This window comes from Phoca vitulina, unplaced genomic scaffold (genome assembly GCF_004348235.1).
Source record: "Phoca vitulina isolate PV1807 unplaced genomic scaffold, GSC_HSeal_1.0 scaffold4, whole genome shotgun sequence".
NCBI lineage: Eukaryota > Metazoa > Chordata > Mammalia > Carnivora > Phocidae > Phoca > Phoca vitulina.
Genome location: NW_022589707.1, coordinates 7,559,067 through 7,579,489, shown reverse-complemented (window position 1 = coordinate 7,579,489; position 20,423 = coordinate 7,559,067). Strand labels below are relative to the sequence as shown.

Sequence of the window (20,423 nt, the reverse complement as noted above, 5' to 3'; positions counted from 1 at the left end):
GGGGGACCATCCTGCCCTTCCACACACACACACACACACACACACAAATAGTATCACTCATTTCTTGTTTCCTGAAGAAATTTGGCATCTAATTTAGAAGAAAAACACAGACCTGGGCCAAGTTACACAAGAATGCCAGGGAGTAAGTGACTGAATACATGATTAACCAGACATCCTGAAGCCATGAACTGGGTAGAACCATGGGCCCATAAAGGCAGGGAAGGCTTCCAGGGGGAGACAGTACTTGAGCTTGGTCTTGAGGGATGATAACAGGGAGATGAGGAGGAAGAAGGAAGAGAGTTCTACGCAGTAAGAACAATTAGAGAAAGATCTTGGGGTGAGAATCGGAGCAAGAGAAGTTGACCATCTGGACAGGGGGACAAAGATGGAGCAGCATCCTGGTCCGTGTTGACCCATGACCCTGAAGTGAGACTGGAGGCTCCCTGCTGACTACACCCTCAGTGGCTGGACAAGTCCTCCCCTAAAGGGGGATCTCAGCAGCTCACCTCAGTGTCACTATGTCATGGAACCTCTGATTCCAGTGAAATCTTTGCCAGAGCCACTGGGTTGCAGTGGGGAGGTGATCTCAGTGTTCTGCGTGCTCAGCGCACCCCCCCCCACCCGGGTGACTGCACACAGCCCGAACTGAGATCACCAGCACTGGCCACTAAGGCAGACACGCCGGTGAAGAAGCCCACAGAGCAGTCCTGCACGTGGATGCCTCTTCCATAGCAGTGGGAGAGAAATAGGAGGAGGGGGCCACAGGGACTACCAGCTGGCTTTCGGAATGCAGGATAAAGAGAAACAAGGTTCTGAGGTTTCAAGTCTGGCTTCAAATGGGCCGGTAGCAGGAATTGGGAAGTCCAGAGGATACCAAGTGACTTCCTAGAACGAAAAAGGCAGAATTCCGAACCATCCCGCCGTTTACTCCTATGTATGGGGTGCTCTGCCAGCTTCTCAGGGATGCAAGGGAAAAATAAGAATAAGGCTTTATCCTCAAAGAATTCATAGTAGTAATGAGCCTGTCCATAAATAAAACAGAATGAGGGGCAAATCAATGGAGGAGTGGACCAGGCGCTATAGAAACTATAAGGAGGGGTCTGGGAAGGCTCCACAGAAGAGCGGACAGGTGACCCGACTCTCAGAAAGGGTTTTCCAAACTAACAAGATGGAGACCAGGATATCAGAGGGAAAATTGTGAGTGAAAGAACGGGGCATGGAGATATACTGCAAATCTGGGGAACCACAAATCATCTTTTTTTCAGCAACTGCATGTGGCTGTGGGTTCCCAAACTGTGTACTAAGGCAACCCAGGGTGCCACGGTGAATTTGCAGGGGCTTCCTGGGATATTTTAAATATTCACGGGGAACACAGTGACATCTGTTGGACACTATGAGAAGTACTTTCAATTTATGTGTATTCCTTTTTCCAATGTCCACTAAGTTGTTAGAACACGAATAATTATTGAGTTGTTTGGACTTATGTGCTTAAAAATGAGACTGCTGGGTACTTCCTTTGGCCTTGGGGGGCTCTGAAAAGCTACTGAGTCACTAAGGGTGCCATGAATTGAGAAAGTTTGGGAACTTTGGTGGAAGAGGAATAGGGTAGGGAGAGAGGTTATGGGTTCCCGCAGGGCTCCTCCTGACAGGCCAAGAGGCTGGACCTATTACTTCAAACAATGGAGAGCCATTACAGGCTTCTCAGGCATGGGATGACATAATCAGCTTCTGTTTTCAAAGGTAGATTTGGTCTTGAGGGAGGAGTTGGTTTGGAGGCAGAGCCCATTAGGGGCTACTGTGGTGGTCCTCGTGAGAGATGGGGCCCCTACCCAGGAGCCATAGAGGTTGGGACTGGAATACACATGCTCCGTTAACATTATGGAACTCCTACTGCATGCCCACAACTGTAGTCAGTGCTAAAGGCAAAGATAAATAAAATAAGGCTCCTTGGTTTAAAGCACTCACAATGAAATGGGAAGACAGCCAAGCACACATCTAACTATGGTTAGTGGAGAATGACTAGCAGCTAACCAGGCAGGAAAACGAGAAGGAGGGATGCGGTTCCAGGAGAGCGGGGGGTACAGCCTGTGCAAAGGTGTGGAGGTGAGGGATGGTGGAGGGTTTCAGTGAGTCAGGGTGATCATCAGTCCTGGCTCTTGGGGTGATGAGGAATAGGGAAGGATGAGGCTGAAGATCAAGGCAGGGGCCAGGTTGTGAGGGATGCTGCAGTCCAGGCTGAAGACTGCCAAGGGCCTTGAGGGTGACCAGCCTTTGAAGGGTTTTAAATAAAGGAGTGGTACCATTAGGTTTGCATTTTACAAAGTCCTAGGCGGATAACTGAGTCGGGACCCATGTATAGACAAGCAGCAGGTTGGGAAGACAAGCCAGAATGATGGAGACATACATCTCTGAATGGGAGATCCAAAGTCCAGCCAGGAAGTGAGAGGCCAGAGACTCTACCAGGAGGGAGAGGGCAGGGGGAAGAGACTGAGCAGGCCCCAGGCCCCGCCAAGAGGGGCCGGTTTGGTCCATCAGGCTCCGTAGGGCTGTGAGGTCAGGATCAGCCCCCGGGCATGTGTGCACTGAGGTGTCCCCACACAGGTGGCACACTCCCTGGTCCCAGTGACTCCAGACCCCACGGGCCTGTGACTCGGTCACTGCTCCTCTAGAAAAGTGTCCCTGGCAGCTTGAGTCTGCTCTGCCTCTCTGCTAACTCAAGCCTCCCAGGCTCTCATGACAGATTGGATAGCGAGATGCCCCAGTGAGCCGAGCTGGGACAGACCTCCGGGCCTCCTAGGGCCATTCTTTCTCCCAGTGCCATGACAGCTGCCCAGCCCAGAAAACCAAATGCCCTAGTACAACTGGCACTGGACTTCTACTTGGCTTTTCTCAGAACTTTCTGGAAGGTGAGAGTCCTAGACTCTCACCACAATGACCTCCTTCAGGCTCTTCCCCACCCCCCCACCTGAGCGCCCTACCACTTGCACATCTACAGGGTGGGCCAGAGGTTAGGCTTAAGGCCAAGCCAGTAGTTAGCCTTCGGCATCCTCCACCCCCCGGGAAATCACACAGTCACCGAGGCAAGGATTTATCAGATGCTTAATGCTTAGCAGCTGCCAGAGAAGCTGAAGGCCCCCATCCAGTCTTCAGACTCTACCTGGAAACCAGGAGTCTCTGGACGAGCATCTAGATTCCTTCTGCAGATGCTGGGGGGGTGGGGGACCAGCATATCACCTGCTCCCACAGGGGCACCCCTCACCCAGCCTCTTCACCCCCTACAAAGTGGCTCTAGCAGCTTCTGCTCGTGCACCTGCTGGGGCACGTGGTGGGGGGGTGGCTCACACTTCTGATGGAGAGGTGATGATGACCAGTGCTTACCTAAAACTTTACTGTGGGCACAACAGTTTCATGTGTTTCATCCGACCCTCCGAGCCGGCCTCTTTGATTAAAGAAGCTGGCTCGGGAAGGTTGTGGTTTGCCCAAGGTGACACAGCTGTGAAATCACAGGGTGGGGCCTTGAACCCAAGTCCCGGCAGGTACACCACTGCCAACCCCCAACCCCCACCCTGACTCTTGAAAGACACCACGGGGCCAATCCGGTGAGAAATTCTTTCTTTCCCCCCTTTTGTCTTTTTCTTATTAGAAAAGTCACACGCAGTCATTATAAAATACTGGGACAGTAAAGAAATAAACACAACGTGACAAGTCCAAGTCCCCCATCATTTCCTGCTCCGGATACCAGCACTGTTGGCTAGTATAGCTTCTTCTAGACTTTTTCCAGGGATATTATTAGCATGCCCCAGCATAGTACCTGACACAGAGTACATGCTCCGTAAATGCTTGTTGAGTGAACTGATGAAGAGTCAGATGGGCTATTATTTATTTACACAACTCTACGTACTAGTTTACAACATGCTTTTCCGTTTGGTTATGTCACCTGGCCATCCTCCCGTGTCGGGTCCTGTAGGTGCCTCTAATGAACAGCCTGGAGAGCCTGGCTGCCCCTGACAGGTGCAGGCCTTCTGGAACAGGGCCAGGCAGCCCACAGGCTAATAGCGGCAGGTTACCCAGCCTCGGTGCCCAGAAGGCAGTTACCAACTATCTTGATTGAACGGACTGGTCAGTTAAAAAAGAAAAAGAAAACCTGCTATTTAAACAAACAAGTGGGTTTCCTTGTTTGCACAATACCTCACTGATTGGCCTAAATTTTCTCTTCAACCAGTTGCTCTGGAGTTCAATAAGCAGATTCTTATGTGCATAAATAAATATAAATGAACATAAGTGGCTAAGAACTTTTACCAAAAAATGAAGCAAGAACTTACCTTTGTAATTGGGCTGGCGGGTGGGGGTGGGGGTCTGGCCCGTGAAACAGGAAGCTAGTCTGAGTTCCCTCCTTGAAAAGACCCTGTCGGCGCAGCTGGTGGCCTGGTGGCTTCCGCTCCTGCACCTGCTCAACGCTGAGCCGCTCCATAGACCAGGCAGCCTGGGAGAAGCGCGTCCTCGGGCAACTTCTTTCTCTCAGCCTCAGTGTCCTATTCTGAAAAGTGGGTATAGTAACTACCGCATCCATGTCCCAAGACGATGAAACGAGATCATACAGGCAGCGCACTTAGAACAAGGCCTGGCAGGTGGTAAGCACATAGTAAATGGGGACAGCTGTGGTTCACTCAAAGGGTCTGAGGACGGTCCTCAACCCAGTCGAACACTTCACTGGCTCATTTCACTGATCTAGGAGGTTCCTTCACACCCTATAGAAAGGAGACTTAAAATTCAAAGACCATGATGTAATTTCCTTTTTAATTCATAGGAATTACAGGATTCAGAGGCACACCAGACTGCAGAGATTGTCATGTTTTGCTTCCATATTTCAGAGGCGAGGAAGCTGGAGCCCAGAATTGGGCTTTACAGAGTTTGCCTGCCGTGGTCGTCTGAGCGAGTCGCAACGCTGGCTGATCCCAGATACAACGTCCCGGGCTCTAGTGCATATTACTTGGCAGTATGCCACCCCATCTCAGGAAGCAGTGAGATGCCCCCATAACTTCACACTGATGTACAAAACTGAGATCAGACCCCTTAGGGAAGTATATTTTGAGAGGCGGAAGGACATCAGGTATTCACAAAGTCGAGGAGGAAAGGGGGCACCATATTGGTTAGGACTTCTGATTTGCAAAGGATAGAAACCCAACTCAAATGACCTGAAGCACACAAGCTATAACTGAAGTGGGGGGGACCCGGGAAGGACAGCAACAGGCAGAGCCTCAAACCAGATTTGTGCTTCCTTGACACCCCGTTTGTCTGAAATCTCTGCTTGTCCCAATTAGCTCCTTCTGCAGGCAGTTCCTACATGTGGTAGAAAGATGGCCGCCGACAGTCCTGTACTCATATATTCCCAGTTTAGCAACTCCAGGAGAAAGACAAAGCTTTCTCCCTGCAGTCTCCATGTATATATCCAATGAAGGTTTCTGACTGGCCCTAACTGGGTCATGTGTCCACCCCAGGACCAGTCACTGTTGCCAAGGAGATGAGACACTGTGACTGGCATGCCTGGGTGGCGAGTCCATCCCCATGACCAGATGCTGGGGATGGACTTGGTGGGTGGAATGACAAGGTGTTATCATCAACAGCTCCTCAGTACTGCACGGAATGGGGGAGGGTGCTTCCTGACACGGGGCTGGGCGGACAGGAACACTGGAGGCCTCCCAGGCACCCAAAAGGGAAGCCTGAAAAACAATCTTCATTACATTTTTCTCTGTTCGAAATCTTTCCAGGACCTCCTCAAACTACAGATGAGCGTTTGTGTAAATATAAATTCATAAGATTACACAATTTACATGTAAAATGGGGCCAGTTTTCTCACGAGGTTCATAAACCAGTTCTGAAGCAATTCTAAAGGAATTGTGACAAAATTGTTTTTAGCATTAGCAATATTACTAGAAAAAAGCACAGACTCCCAAGGTGCCCACTTGGAAGGACAACTTCCATTTGAATGTAGAAGTATTATTTTGTTTTTCGGGGTTTTTTTTGAAAAATCCAGATCACATGTAAAATTATTTTGGTAATAACTAAATCAGTACAAATATATTACCAAAATATGTGTACACCCTAGTGTAAATGCTTTTGTTTTAGGCCTAAGAATATAGGGAAATGAGAATGAGTACGAACTTTGGTTACATATAGAGCAGGATTTTTAACTTGGGGTTTGTGGGTCCCCAGCCTGGTCACCATCAGTCACATCAGGACTCCCTTGGGAGCTTGTTAAAATTAAAGGGGACCAGGTTCCACCCCAGAGACTCTGGTCAGGCAGGTCTGGGTGGGGCCAGGCATTATTTTCTGAGCGCTTAACAGATAGTTCTGATCAGCCATTGAGGCTGAAAATCACTCTCTCAGACAGCATTTCCCAGAGCGTGGGGGTTGTGTCTCCTGGCATCAGAATCTGGAGAGCCTGTTAAAATGCAGATTCTTGGCCCCTCCCAGGCCTACTTGATCTGACTTAGTGAGGAGCAGAGCTATGACTGTGTAGTTCATTAAGCTCCCAGATGACTTAAAACATTTGTTTTGAGAGAATTCTAGATTCATAGAAGCTGCAAAAAAGGTACAGAGAGGTCCTGCGTACCCTTTACCCCGTTTCCCCCAGGGATGGCCTCCCACATAGCTATAGTACAATATCAAACCAGGAAACTTACTGGTGTGATCACTGGTACAACCCACAATACTTCTTCAGATTTTATCAGGTTTACACGCACGTGTGTGTGTGTGTGTGTGTGTGTAGATGTATGTGATTTTATCACATGTGTAACCACTACCACAGCCAAGATACAGAACTGTCCCATCACAACAAGGCTCCCTGGTGCCACCCTTTGGAGCCACATCGGTCCCCTCACCACTCCCATCCCTAACCCTGTGACAACTGCTCATTTCTTCTCCTTCTCTACAATTTTGTTATTTCAGAAAGGTAATATAAACAGAATCATATGTCACCTCTCTAGATTGGCTTTTCTCACTCCCATAATTCCCTTGTGATCTATGCAAATCATTGCATATATCAACAGTTTGAGTTTTTGTTGCTGCGTAGTATTCCATTATATGGATATACCACTGTTTGTTTAACCTTCCGTCTGTTGAAGACCATTCGGGTTGTTTTCAGTTTTTTGCCTATTATAAGAAAAGCTGACATGAACATTCATGAACATGTTTTAGTGTTAACATAAATTTTCATTCATCTGGGATAAATTCCCAAGAATGCTATTGCCAGGTCATATGGTAAGTGCATGTTTAGTTTTTTTAAGAAACTTCCAAACTGGGGCGCCTGGGTGGCTCAGTCATTAAGCGTCTGCCTTCGGCTCAGGTCATGATCCCAGGGTCCTGGGATCGAGCCCCACATCAGGCTCCCTGCTCCCCGGGAAGCCTGCTTCTCCCTCTCCCACTCCCCCTGCTTGTGTTCCGTCTCTCGCTGTGTCTCTCTCTGTCAAAAAAAAAAAAAAAAAAAAAAAAAAAAAAAATATATATATATATATATATATATATAGAAAGAAACTTCCAAACTATTTTCCAAAGAGGCTGTACCATTTTACATCCACACCAGCAATGCATGAATGATCTGGTTTCTCCACATGCTCATCAGCATTTGATGTTACTATTATTTTATATTTTAGCCAATCTGATAGATGTATACTGCTGTCTCATTGTGGTTTTGATTTGCCTTTCCCTAATGACCAATGATGCTGAACCTGTTTTCATGTGCTTCCTTGGCATCTGTATATCCTCTTTGGTGAAATATTTTTTCCTGTCTTTTTGCCCATTTTGGGGTAAGATTCTATTTATTTATTTACTTACTAACTTAGAACATGCACAAGCAGGGGAGGGAGAGAGGGAGAGAGAGAATCCCAAGCAGATTCCCCACTGAGTGAGGAGCCCAACATGAGGCTCAGTCTCATTGACTCTGAGATCATGACCTGAGCTATAATCAACAGTCAGACGATTAACCAACTGAGCCACGCAGGCACCCCTGCCCATTTTTTACTGGATTGGTTTTTTTTAAACTATTGAGTTTTATGGGCGCCTGGGTGGCTCAGTTGGTTAAGCGACTGCCTTCGGCTCAGGTCATGATCCTGGAGTCCCGGGATTGAGTCCCGCATCGGGCTCCCTGCTCAGCAGGGAGTCTGCTTCTCCCTCTGACCCTCCTCCCTCTCTATGAACTCTGCCTAGTCCTAGATCCCAAAGATTCTTCCCTTTTTTTTTTTTCTAGCAGCTTTATGTTTTACATTTAACTCTGTGATCCATTGAGTTGATTTTTGTAGGTGTGAGGTTTGGTTTTTTGCCAATATATATCTAAGTATTCCAGCACCACTTGTTGAAAGGCTATCCTTCCTCCATTGTGTTGCTTTTGTATCTTTGTCAAAAATCAGTTGAGGATATTGTGCAGGTTTATTTCTAGGTTCTCTATTCTGTTCCATTCATCTATGTGTCTATTTCTCTGCCAATATCACACATTCTTGGCTACTGTAGCCAAGTCTTGGAATCTGGTAGACTGATTCCTCCCACTTCACCCTTTTTTTTCAAAATGGATTTAGTTATTCTAAATCCTTTGCCTTTCCATATAAATTTTAGAATAAGCTTATCTATGCCTACAAAAATGTTTGCCATGCTTCTGATAGGAATTGCACTGAACCTATGGATCCATTTTAAAAGAACTGACATCTTTATAGTGTGGAGTCTTCCAATCCATGAACATGCTATATCTATCTATTTCGGTCTTCTTTATTTCCTCTGCATTATAAATGGCATTGTATTTTAATTTTGAATTCAACATGTTCATTGTTGGTATACAGAAATACTATTGATTTTAATGTGTGTATGTATTGATCTTGAATACTGCAACCTTGCTGAATTCACTTATTAGTTCAGGATCTTTTTTTTTTATTCCATAGGATTTTCTATGTGGACAATGATGTCATCTGAGAGTAGGGACAGTTTTGTTTATTCCTTTCAATCTATATGCTTTTTATTTATTTTTCTTGCCTTATTGCACTTGCTAGAAGTTCTAGTACTATGTTGAATAACAGTAGAGAGGGTAGACGTCCTTGTCTTGTTCCCAATCTTAGGAAAAAGCACTCTTTCACCATTAAGTGTGATGTTAGCTGGGTTTTTTTTGTAGATTTCTTGTAGATACTTTTTAGTTTAAGGTTGAGGAATTTCCTCTCTTTATGAGAGTTTTTATTATGAATGAGTGCTGGATTTTGTCAAATGCTCTTTTCTACATCAACTGAATGATCACATAATTTTTTAATGCAACTTATATGTGGATCATATTGATTTTTAAAAAAATATTGAACCAGCCTGGGGCACCTGGGTGGCTCAGTCGATTAAGCATGCGACTCTTGATTTTGGTTCAGGTCATAATCTCAGGGTCATGAGATGGAGCCTGGTGTCAGGCTCCACACTCAGTGGGGAATCTGCTTGAGATTCTCTTCCTCTCTCTCTGTCGCTCCCCCCACTCATGCTCGCTCTCTCTTAAATAAATAATTAAATAAATAAATAAATAAATTTTTAAAAAAAATATTGAACCAGTCATGTATACCTAGAATAAATACCACTTGGTTGTGGTGTAGAATTCTTTCTAAAGATTGCAGGCTTTGACTTATTGATATTTTGTTGAAGATTTTTGTATCCAAGTTCATGAGAAATACTGATCTAGTTTTCTTTTTTTGTACTGTCTTTTTCTGGTTTTGGTATCAGTGTAATACTGGCTTCATAAATTGAGTTGGGAATTGTTCCTCTTTTATTTTCTGGAAGAGAGTGTGTAAAATTATTAATTATTCTTTAAATATTTGGTAGAATGCTCCACTGAAACCATCTGAGTTGAGACATGTCTTTTTCAAGAAATTTAAAATTATGGATCCAATTTGTTTTATGGTTATGGGATTATTCACATTGTTTATTTCATCTTGGGTGAGCTTTAGTAGTTTGTGGTTCTCGAGGAAATGGATCGTTTCTTCTAAGTTGTCGAATTTATTAGTGTAAAGTTGTTACAGTAGTCCCTTATTATTTTAATGGCTGTAGAGTCTATAGTGATATCCCATTTCATTCCTGATACTGGTGTCTTGACTTGACTTGTCTTGACTCCAAGATTTGTGTCTTGACTCTTTATCTTTGTCAATCTTGCTAGATGTTTACTAATTTTATTGATTTTTTCCAAGAGCCAATTTTTTTCATTAATTTTCTTTTTTCTGTTTTCAATTTTATTCATTTCTGCTCTTTTTTTATTATTTCCTTCCTTCCATTTGATTTAGGTTTTTTGCTCTTTTTCTAGTTGCTTGAAGTAGGAACTTATTCACTTAAGATTTTCCTTTTTTTCTAAGATAGCCCTTAATGCTATAAATTTCTGTCCTAATACTATGTTAGCTACAGCCACAAATTCCAAACTGTTATCTAATCATGGTATTTATAACAGAGTAATGTACTTGTTTTCTTCTATTTCTTGTTTCACTTGTCTTTCCTTCTTTTGGGTTACTTGAACATTTTTTAGAATTCCTTTATGACATTAAAAATTTTTTTGTATATCACTTTGTAGAGTGTTCTTAGTGGTTGCATAAATATACATATGTAATTTTTCAGTCTACTGGTATAGATGCTTTACCCCTTTGAGTGATGTGAAGAAACTTTACTTCCATTTTGGTCCCTTTATCCTCCTTACTTCTTAACTATAATTATCTTAAGCATTATCGCTAAGTATATCTCTAAGTATACCGAACCCCACATCAGATGGTGTAATCATTTTTGCAAGCATCAAGTATGATTTGAGAAACTCATGAGAAGCCTAGTCTTTTACTTTTTAGGCATTCCATAGTATTCTTTCCTTTCTGAAGTTCTAAGTTTTCTTCTGTTATTATTTCCCTTCTGTTTGGAGAACTTCCTTTAGCCATTCAATAAGGGTAGATCTGCTAGTGACAAATTCTCTTAGTATTCCTTCATCTGACAAAATTGTTATTTCTTCTTCTTCCCTGAAATATATTTTCTCCCGGTATAGGACTTGTGATTTACAGTCCTCTTCTTTCAGCATTTGAGAAATAGGCCACTTTCTTCTGGCCTCCATGGTTTCTGATAAAAAATCTGCTCTCTTTTGAATCAGTGTTCCCTATAAATAATCCCTCCCTTCTCCCTGTATGCTTTCAAGATTTTTTTCTGTTCTTGGTTTTCAGAAGTTTAATTATGATATGTCTTGGTGTGGATTTCTTTGGGTTCCTCCTATAAGGGATTCACTCAGCTTCTTGAATCTGTAAGTTTATGTTTTTTGTCAAATGGGAGAAATTTTCAGCAGTTAGTTCTTCAAACCCAGGTGGCTTTTAAGCACATTTTATATTTGAGAAGCTTTGCTCTAGAGTGGGTTTCAGGGGTCCAAGAACCCCTCAAGTTGTATATAAAATGCTGTGAATGTCCATGTTTCTTAGGAGAATGTCTGCAGCTTTCACTAGATTCTCAAGAGTTCCATGACACACCCCATAAATTTTATGAAAGGATTGGTTTATTGCCATATTGAGTCATTTGTGGTCTTCTTGATTAAAAACAATAAAAACTACTTAGTATCGTTTCTTCCCTTCTGCCATATCTGTTGAATTCCTGTTTCCCAAAGATTTCCCCCACAATTTTGGAAGATATGATCACTCAGGTGAGTATTTTCTGAGGGCCTAATATGTGCCAGCCACATTTTTTTTTTTTTTCCCCTAGTCAGTGAGAAAAGAGTTAAAAAAAATTAAAGCCATTTTTAGGTTTTGGACAGTTCTTCGTAACTAAGAATTAAGAGTAAGCTTTGCTGTTTCATATCTTGTGACTTTACCCTTTAAAATCTATTCTTTACTGCTCTGAGCTGGATATGACAGTGATCACGTTACATCCTGAAAGTATAATTTCATAGACTAAAGACATGCCATTATGCAGTGGACCCATTCATCATCACCACATGGGTTTGCTTCATGTAGCCAAGCACTCCTAGTTCCCCTAAGCAGACTTGTCCCCAGACAGTTGCACAAACAGATTCCTCTGCCTAGTATAGCCTCACCCCCTTTGCCACCCACTTTACTGAACTAACTCCTGCTTATCTTTTGGAACTCAGTTTGAGAAGCACCACCTCTGGGAAGTTGGGTGTGCCTCCAATGTTACCCCTGCTTGTCAGATGCCACACTGGGTGCTGATTACCTAACTTTCACTCCCATCAGACTCTGTGACCCTTGAAAACTGTGACTGGGTCTTACTTGCTTTTGTGCCCCCAGTACTTAGATAAATGTAACCAGACATGTACTCAAGTGCTGCCTCCACTCAGAGTTCACCACCACCAGCTGACCGGCTGCTGCTTTCCTCCATTTCTTCATTAATGTCAGAAGTATCTGTTGAACTTCTTCATGCACAGGTGTGGCAACCAGATGTTCAGCCCTTCACCAGCAGGTTTGATTTTTGCTAAATTTGCGCAGCATCTATTAATTCACTTTAGACTTTCTCCAAGGATCAACATATAAAAGTTTTGGCTTCCTTTTGCTAGAGTGCCTGTCTCCCCATTTTTGGACAACATGGACAATGCTGACCACTGCCATTTTTACTTACTACTGGATCTTACGAATTCCTTAATATTGTGTTTACATTTACAGACCTATCTTTTCTATCAGGCCATGAGCTCCTTGGGGGCAGGGACTCTGTCTTATTTGTCCCAGAATTTCCAAGGCCTGGTGCACGGTAGGATTCCAGAAATGTTTGTGGAATGAAACTTGATGCTAGATCATCACAGCTATACTATTCCTCACGATTAGCACACACATTTCTACATCTTCTCCACATCTTTACTTCCTATTTGCCTTTTATCCTTCATTCTAAGCACGGTGAATTCTTTTTGGAAAGGAGAAATGGGTAGATAAATACAACACATTTTAAAGTAATTTTCTTATTCCCCCAGGTACTATCTTGGTCGCCGGATGTTTATTGTTATCTCTGAGCCAGACATGATCGAGCAGGTGTTGGTTGAGAACTTCCATAACTTTACCAACAGAATGGTATGTCGTTTCTCTCTGCGTATGGATGAATGGGGAATCATTTCGAAGATTCAAAGCCTGCACATCACATCTAATAGGGACATGATTGGGTCTCTTACCAGGTTTAGATCAGTTCCACTCAAAACAGCTCTCCAATGAATTCAGGTTTTCAAAAGAGACATGCAGGACTGGTAGAAAAGAATGGCATTTGCATTTAAGAAAGACTTCAAGAAAGCTAAAGCTCAAGAGAAGTTCTGGCTAATAAAAATGCTAAAACCAGAAGGGTTTTTTTTTTTAAAGCTTGTGCTCAAAGCTAGAGGAATCCAGAGGGTGCAGGTCAAGTGACTGAAGAAGACAGAGGAAGGTTAATAAATATCAGAGGGAAGGCAAAATTTCAAGCCTCTTGTGCTTACATCTTTCCCAGAGCATATAAAAGTCTTAAGGCTGGAAAGGGAAGACAAGCAACATTACAAGGGAAATTCGTCCTCTTGTAGCAGGAGAAGCCTGTAAGAGGGCTCCCCGATGTCAGTTCAATCCAATCCACTAAAGAACGTGCACATTCCATCTTTTTTAGAAAGTACATATCCTATTTTCTATCTTTGACAAGAACTCCCAAAGAATGAAAGAGGTGACTGATAGAGGCAGACGTCAGTGTTGTCCCTATTTTACAGAGATGGGGAGGATTGGAGTTCTAGCAGAGAAGACCAATAACCTTTATGTTGATTCTTGGAAAGATTCTAAAGTGAATTAATAAGCATTTGCTTATGAGAATTCAGAGAATCACAACTTTTTGGGGGGAGAGGGGCAAATTGAACTCAACTTCCATTCTTATGGGAATAGTAGGTAATATATTCACTTTTCTTGGCTATTTGGCAAACTTTCGCACACCCACCATATGCCAGGCACTGTCTAGGTGCTGATTTTAAAGAGATAGAAGATGTGGGCTTGCCCTGAAAGAGCTTGCAGTCTAGTGACAGTGGCAGACGGGCGAAGAGACCAGTACAATATGGTCTGGTACTTGTGCTGTAGTGGGAATCGCTGTGCCATCCGGGATTGGACCAGGGGAAGGCTTATTAAATAGATCTCTGGGGCTGAGTCTTAAAGATATTAGCATAGCTCTCCTGGGTTCTGTGCTGGTTGAGCCACCCAGAGTGGTTTTTTCTCATTAAATTTCATGAAAACTTAGGAGATTGGTACAATCTCTATTTTCCAGACAAGGAAACTAAGACTCAGGGGTTAAGTGACAACCCTGGTCACATGACTAACAGGAGGAAGAGCAGGGCTTCCCGTGCCACCTCCCAACTCAAGTCCTTACTGCCACCACTATTAACAGCTGCCTCGGGTGACATTTCTGATCATCAAGGTTTCACTGAGTAGTTGGTTGCTCACCCCAAACGAGCTCATCTTCTGTCCCCAGAGTGTCAGGCCCAAGGCCAGACACCACATGGCCACTAGAAGGAGGTGACCGCCTGACCTGTTAATGCTGTCTCCTCAGGGTGGCTGAAGGAATTGCAGAAGCTTAACTTCTCTGCTGCCTCTAGATGTTCCTCCCCAGATGTGATGTTGCTTCTCTGCCGTTCAGAGTCCCCTGAAGTTCTCATGTGCTGCCGGGATCTTAGGGACGGAGTCTGATGTAGCACACAGTTCTGGCAGACTCAGTAAGGAAGGTCAATTAAAGAAATGGGGGAAGCCAGTGCATCACAGGGCCCGGACCCCCAAGCTGCGTCCCAGCAGGTGAAGGCACCTCTCGAGCCACCTGAGCCCTCCCCGCCCCCCAGCAGTGACATGGGACGTGGCAGCCATGTGACATCAGGATGTCACCAGGGCACGAGACCCTGAGAGCTGACCTGGAAGACGGCTGTGCTCTAAGTGATGTGCTGGGGGGCAGGCATAACTCAGCATGCAGGTTTAAGCAGGGAGCACAAAATAAAGCTGCCTCAGCTTCAGCCAATTTCTCCTCCAAGCCAGTTGTCTGTCCTTTTTCCATCCCCCAGATTAACTTTTTGCTACTTCCCAGACTACCATCCCCAGAATATGGTTCCGTTTTCCTTCTTCCACTCCACACAGTGCCCTGGGGATAAAGTTCAAGCTCCCCAGATGAGACTGAAGGGCCTTTGTCATTTAGATCATTACATATGCTCCACCCTCCCCCAAGACAGGCTGTCGCTCCAGCTGGACCGACCCCTCCATTCTTTCTCTAACCTGCTCTAGAGAGTCCTGCCCCTGTGCCTTTGCTCATGCTGCCACACTCGCTGAACTGGAGGCAGCTAACAGCGGGTCTCACGGTCTCACGTTTACTAGCCATGTGAGCTGGAGTAGATCATTTACCTTCTTGAAGCCTCTCATTCCTCCTTTGGAAAAGGAGCATCTGATCGACCTCACTGGGTTGCTGTGAGGCTAAATGAGATCACGCAGACAAGCCCCACCTTTTATGCAGGCGAGACAAGCACTCCACGTGCATTAGCTGCTGTCGACAGCAAGACCCTCCACTTCTCCTACAGCCATTCAACCCTAGCTGTTCCTCAAGGCTCTCCTCAAATGCTGCCTCCTCCAAGAAGCCTTCCCTACTTCAATCCACATTTACCTTTCCCCTTGTCTGAACCCTCATGGCATTTGTCACGTACAGAGACATCATCATCATCACTGACCCCATGGTGCCTTCTGCTATTTACAGTTAAACAAAGGTGTGGCTTTCATGCTAACTTGATTATTAGCTCCTTCAGAGTCGATGTCTTTTGAATACCTCATGGCCCAAACACACGATGACTATTCAGTACCCAATATATTCTTGTTCAAACCGAAGTGAATCTCCATCAACTTAACATCCTCCCCAGAAGAACCATTCTCTGCTACCTGACCCTGGAGATTCGATCCACACTTCTTCTATGATCATTCACAAACATGTAAAAAGACCCATCAAAGATGAGATCTCTAGGAAACCCCAATGTTTATAGTTTTCCATCTGGGAATGTATTCATTTATCTTTAGCTTTGTTTATGGTCTTCAAGCCAATTCCATATTCATGACAAAACAATCCTTAGTGACTCAATTTTTTAAAAACCATCTTTAGAGTGGGATTTTCTCACAGGTTTTTGAAAGTCAAATTAAATCGGGTTCTGTGGTTCCCTCTTATCCATATGCTTATTTATCTGCTCAAAGAACTCAAGGAGATTAGTGAGGCGTGCTTTCTTCACACTGACACCATGCTGCCTTCCCTCTAATAAGCCATGTTTACTTAAGTGTTCAGCAATTCAGCTTTATTATACATTCATTCAGTAAACACTAAATGCTTACTCCATGCAAGCTTCCACCAAATGGTCCCTTGTGATACAGAAAATACCTCAGCATATTAGTCTGATACATTAAGTGAGAAGGAACTTAAATAACGCATGGTTTCATTTTTCAACTGTGAGAGCCCATCTCTGCTCACAAATCCAGGCTTGACTTACGCGTGTCCCAGAACAGCCTGGTGCAGAATGGCTGTGATATGGGAAGCTGGGTTTGGCTCTAGAATTTGCTGTGAGCTGTAAGCGTCCTGTGAGGGACTGACGGAGCCGAGCGGCCGGAGGTGGAGTGACACCACAGGGAACTCGCTGACACACATCTGTACGGAGCAAATATTTGAATTCAAACTTGTTGAGTGAAATATTTTTTCCACCTCGAGAAGCCTGGGCTGAAGATACCGTGAGTCAGACCCGGGGTGGCAGTTCTGGTATCTCGCCTTCCCACTCGCCTTCCTTGAGGCCCTCACTTCCGCGTGGCGTCCCGGCCGCGTCCTGCCCCTTCTCCACGTGGGCTCCGTGGGCCGCTATCACAGCCCTCAGCGCTTCCTGAAGTACCTTCGTGGGCCTGCAGCCACACCTCACCGTTAAACCCAAATCAATCTTCTCGCATTTCTAGAACCTCAGTTGTCCGAGCACCTCAGGATCTGGGGGTTTTTATTTAGATATTTTTAACTAGCTCCCCTTTGCTATCGGATACTCAACGAAGCCATGGGGCAGCCTTTTTTTTTTTTAAGTATCTGTGGAAACTGGAGCTGGGCTCACATGACTCCACAGAAATGGTCAGAACCAGCAGTGGGACTTCTTATTCCTGGCCTCCCCTCAGGGCCTGGAGTCGGGGAAGCTGTGGGAAGGTTGATAAGAGGTAGAGCGGTCTGTGGCTCGTGTTAGAGTGGTGTAGTTGGATGCGGGCATGGAGACAGTGTGGTCGATCACTAAGCTGCTGCCAGGAGCTCTATGTTCTGGTCCAAAATGACAGCATGGGGCGCGGGTCAGGCCGCAGGCCTGCCCACCCCCAGTCCTGCTGCTTGCGTGTGGAGCAGAGGTGAGAGGTGGTGGTAGTTGTATGTGTGTGGGGTGTGCGTTCCAGCCCTCAGGTCCTCACGGGCAACACAGGAAGGTGGGGGGGTCTCCCGTCCAGGCACAGGTCCAGCCCCACCACTGCCTCACGAGAGTCGCACCTATAGCCACGTAATGGATTCGGTGAATGGTTTTATCCAGAATCATGGAGACCCAAGGGCCTGGGTTGCCGCACTGCTGCCTCTGCCCACACGCACATGGGCATCATTGGTTTCCCTGTGAAACCACAAGCTTTGGCTGCTGGCAAAGATTATGAAAGTTCTGAGGCAAATGAGTCACTGAAAACCTTATCACCCCCAGCATCTGCTGCAGTGCCCCGTCCCAGAGAACAGGAGCATGTGGGCTCCTGACAGAGCGCATCAGCTTGGAAAGCTCTGACCGGGGCTCCAGGCAGAGCGGGCCAGCTGTGCTGGGGCCCTGGGGGCCTGCCTGCGGGGTCCACGGAGCTGGGGGGGGGGGGGCTCCTGGGGTTTGCCATCAAATGGGCCCCTACACCTCCAGCTGGTGACAGCTTTGGGAAACTTGCTCCTCTAGAATTTCTGATTCCCTTTCCCTTAAATAAAACGTCCAGTAAATGAAAACATTCAGGTTTTCAAATGTGAGCAGTAAGATTTACGCTGTGAGAATGTCAAACCCTGAGCGCTCTTTTCAGCTTTGTGGGTTTAAGTTTTAAATCCCAGGTAGTTAACGCACAGTGTAATAGTAGTTTCAGGTGTACGATTTCGTGGTTCAACACTTCCGTACAACACCTGGTGCTCATCACCAGTGCACTCCTTTTATGGTTTTGTCTTTTTTTTTTTTTAAGATTTATGTATTTATTTTAGAGAGAGTGTGTGGTGGTGGGGAGGGGGAGGAGGGACAGAGAGAGAGGGAGAGAAGCAAACTCCCCTCTGAGTGTGGAGCCCAACGCGGGGCTCAATCCCACGCCCCCGAGACCATGACCTGAGACTAAATCAAGAGTCAAACACCCAACCGACTGAGCCACCCAGGCACCGCACAACAACACAACAGGTGCACTCCTTAATCCCCCATCACCTATCCCCCATCCCCCCACCCGCCTCCCCTCTGATAACCATCAGATTGGTCTCTGTAGTTAAGAGTCTGTTTCTTGGTTTGTCTCTTTCTCTCCTTTTCCCTGTGTTCATTTATTTTGTTTCTTAAATTCCACATATGAGTGAAATCATATGGTATTTGTCTTTCTCTGGCCAACCTATTTCACTTAGTAGCTTTGTCTTTCTTGAGAAGAGTCAGTGCACATGATTGGTCCACAGCTCTGAGCAAGGCAGAAATTCATACGTAAAACCCAGACCGCCAAAAGCCAGAAACAGATGTGTGCAATCTCATTTGCCTGAGCCCTATTTTGAGCCAGGACGCCCTGACTTCTATGACACACTGTGCTATGCACCGGAAACCCTCTAGCCTGAGCTGGGAGTGTCTCATCCTGGGATGGGCTGCCCATGGGAAGTTCCCAAGTGACACCCACAATGGGATGCCCACCCCCTGTAGGCCTCCCCTTTCACCTGCTTTTCTCAGGTCTGGACGTGGCTGGTCCTGAAAAAGCCAGGCCCAGGGAAGTGCATTTGATCTGTGAAATACACTTAGCTTCATGTTTTCAACTTGGTAAGTGTGAACTCTAACATTTTTAAAGGTGCTGAGTGCATGATGAAGCCTGAGGAAGGTAGGAATAGTGCTAAGTGGTATTGATTTCAATGCTCAAATTCTCTTCTCTCAGTGCCCTGCAGAACTTTTTAAAACTTCAAAATCTTGCTGAAAATGATTTCATATTTCATGTCTTACTAGACCCTTGCTTCGACAGGAAGCCATCTTTACATTTTTCAAAAAAGACGAAGTAAAATCTTGTTCTTGTATTTATACCTCCTTTCTTTAACTTTTGTGGTGGCAGAAGTAGAAACAAGTGTGTAAACCAAGAGATTAATATCTAGAATTTGGGGGAGAGAAGAGTCAATAAGCCACAGAAGCAATTCTGGTGTCTCAGTAGTTGTATTCCTGAACATCTCATGAAGTCAAGTCACCGTGCCCGTGAGTCCTGACCCTCGTGCTCCTCCATTGCCCCAATCTCTTTTAATAACACCCAGTTTCTTCCCATTCTCCCCCACCTTCTACAAGCCATGGCCCAGCGGTATGGTGAAAGGCACATGGCTTAAAGAAATGAAATCAGATTCTGGATTTCCTGCCTTTTATTAGCTGAGTGACATGGACCAGTCCTTCAACTTCTCTGAGCCTCTTTCCTCTTGCATCAAGTATGAGCGTCAGAAGAACTAACCACCAGGTGTGTTTGGCTCCCAGTGCAGGGGGCAGTCAGCGCCAGTGGGTAAACCATGGCATCCCGCCAGCATCCCAGAGAGCCGTTTTGAGCTTCAGATGCAAGGGTCCCTCTCAGGGCCCACCGGGAGAATTTCTTCTCCCAGTCAAGCGTGACAGGTGCTATATCCAGAATACCTGTCTCTCCTTAACACTGTTTCTGTCAAGGAACTGCTGGGAGCTTTTGAAGGTGTTCCTCCGACGACTTCACAAGCCCCCCGGACCCCTCCCCCAGTCAGGAGGAGCCCGCGCTGTGGGGTATAGGGCTCACAGAAACACAGTTCCAAGCCTGTGGTTTCCTCCTCTTTGGTGGATAAAGTTCTAGGAACTATATCAGACAGGGCCACCAGTGCCCATATCAGGACTTTGTCCAAATTAAAAGAGGTCCCCTTCCTTCCAGCAGCTGATGCCGAGTTGGCAGATGGAGGCTGATCTGGGCTGCGCCCCCTAAGCCAGCCCCCTAGACCAGTCCCAGTCTAAGGCAGAGCGAGGGACCAAAGTGTGTCCCTTAGGGTCATTTTCTACTGGCCAAGAGTGAATGGATAAAAACTCCCCAGTGGGGACAGAACACTTTTTCTACATCAAAGCACCAAATCCAAGCTGTTTGTTTGAAATCTTTGTCCAGCCGGATAGCAATCGTCATATGGTGAAAATAACATGTTTTCAGGTATAGAATTGGGGCTTATCCAGGTGAGAGAATTCTAGAGCTTTTGTTGAGTCATAT

The 20,423-nt window shown here is 45.4% G+C and overlaps 1 protein-coding gene across 1 annotated transcript in view; it reads left to right on the top strand.

Moving 5' to 3' along the window:
• Window positions 1-20,423, top strand: part of TBXAS1 (thromboxane A synthase 1) — a 152,299-nt gene that overhangs the window by 56,786 nt on the left and 75,090 nt on the right. Inside the window, exon 4 of the mRNA XM_032401464.1 lies at window positions 12,941-13,037. Within this exon, the coding sequence (XP_032257355.1) occupies window positions 12,941-13,037 (97 nt within the window). The remainder of the gene's footprint in view (window positions 1-12,940; window positions 13,038-20,423) is intronic.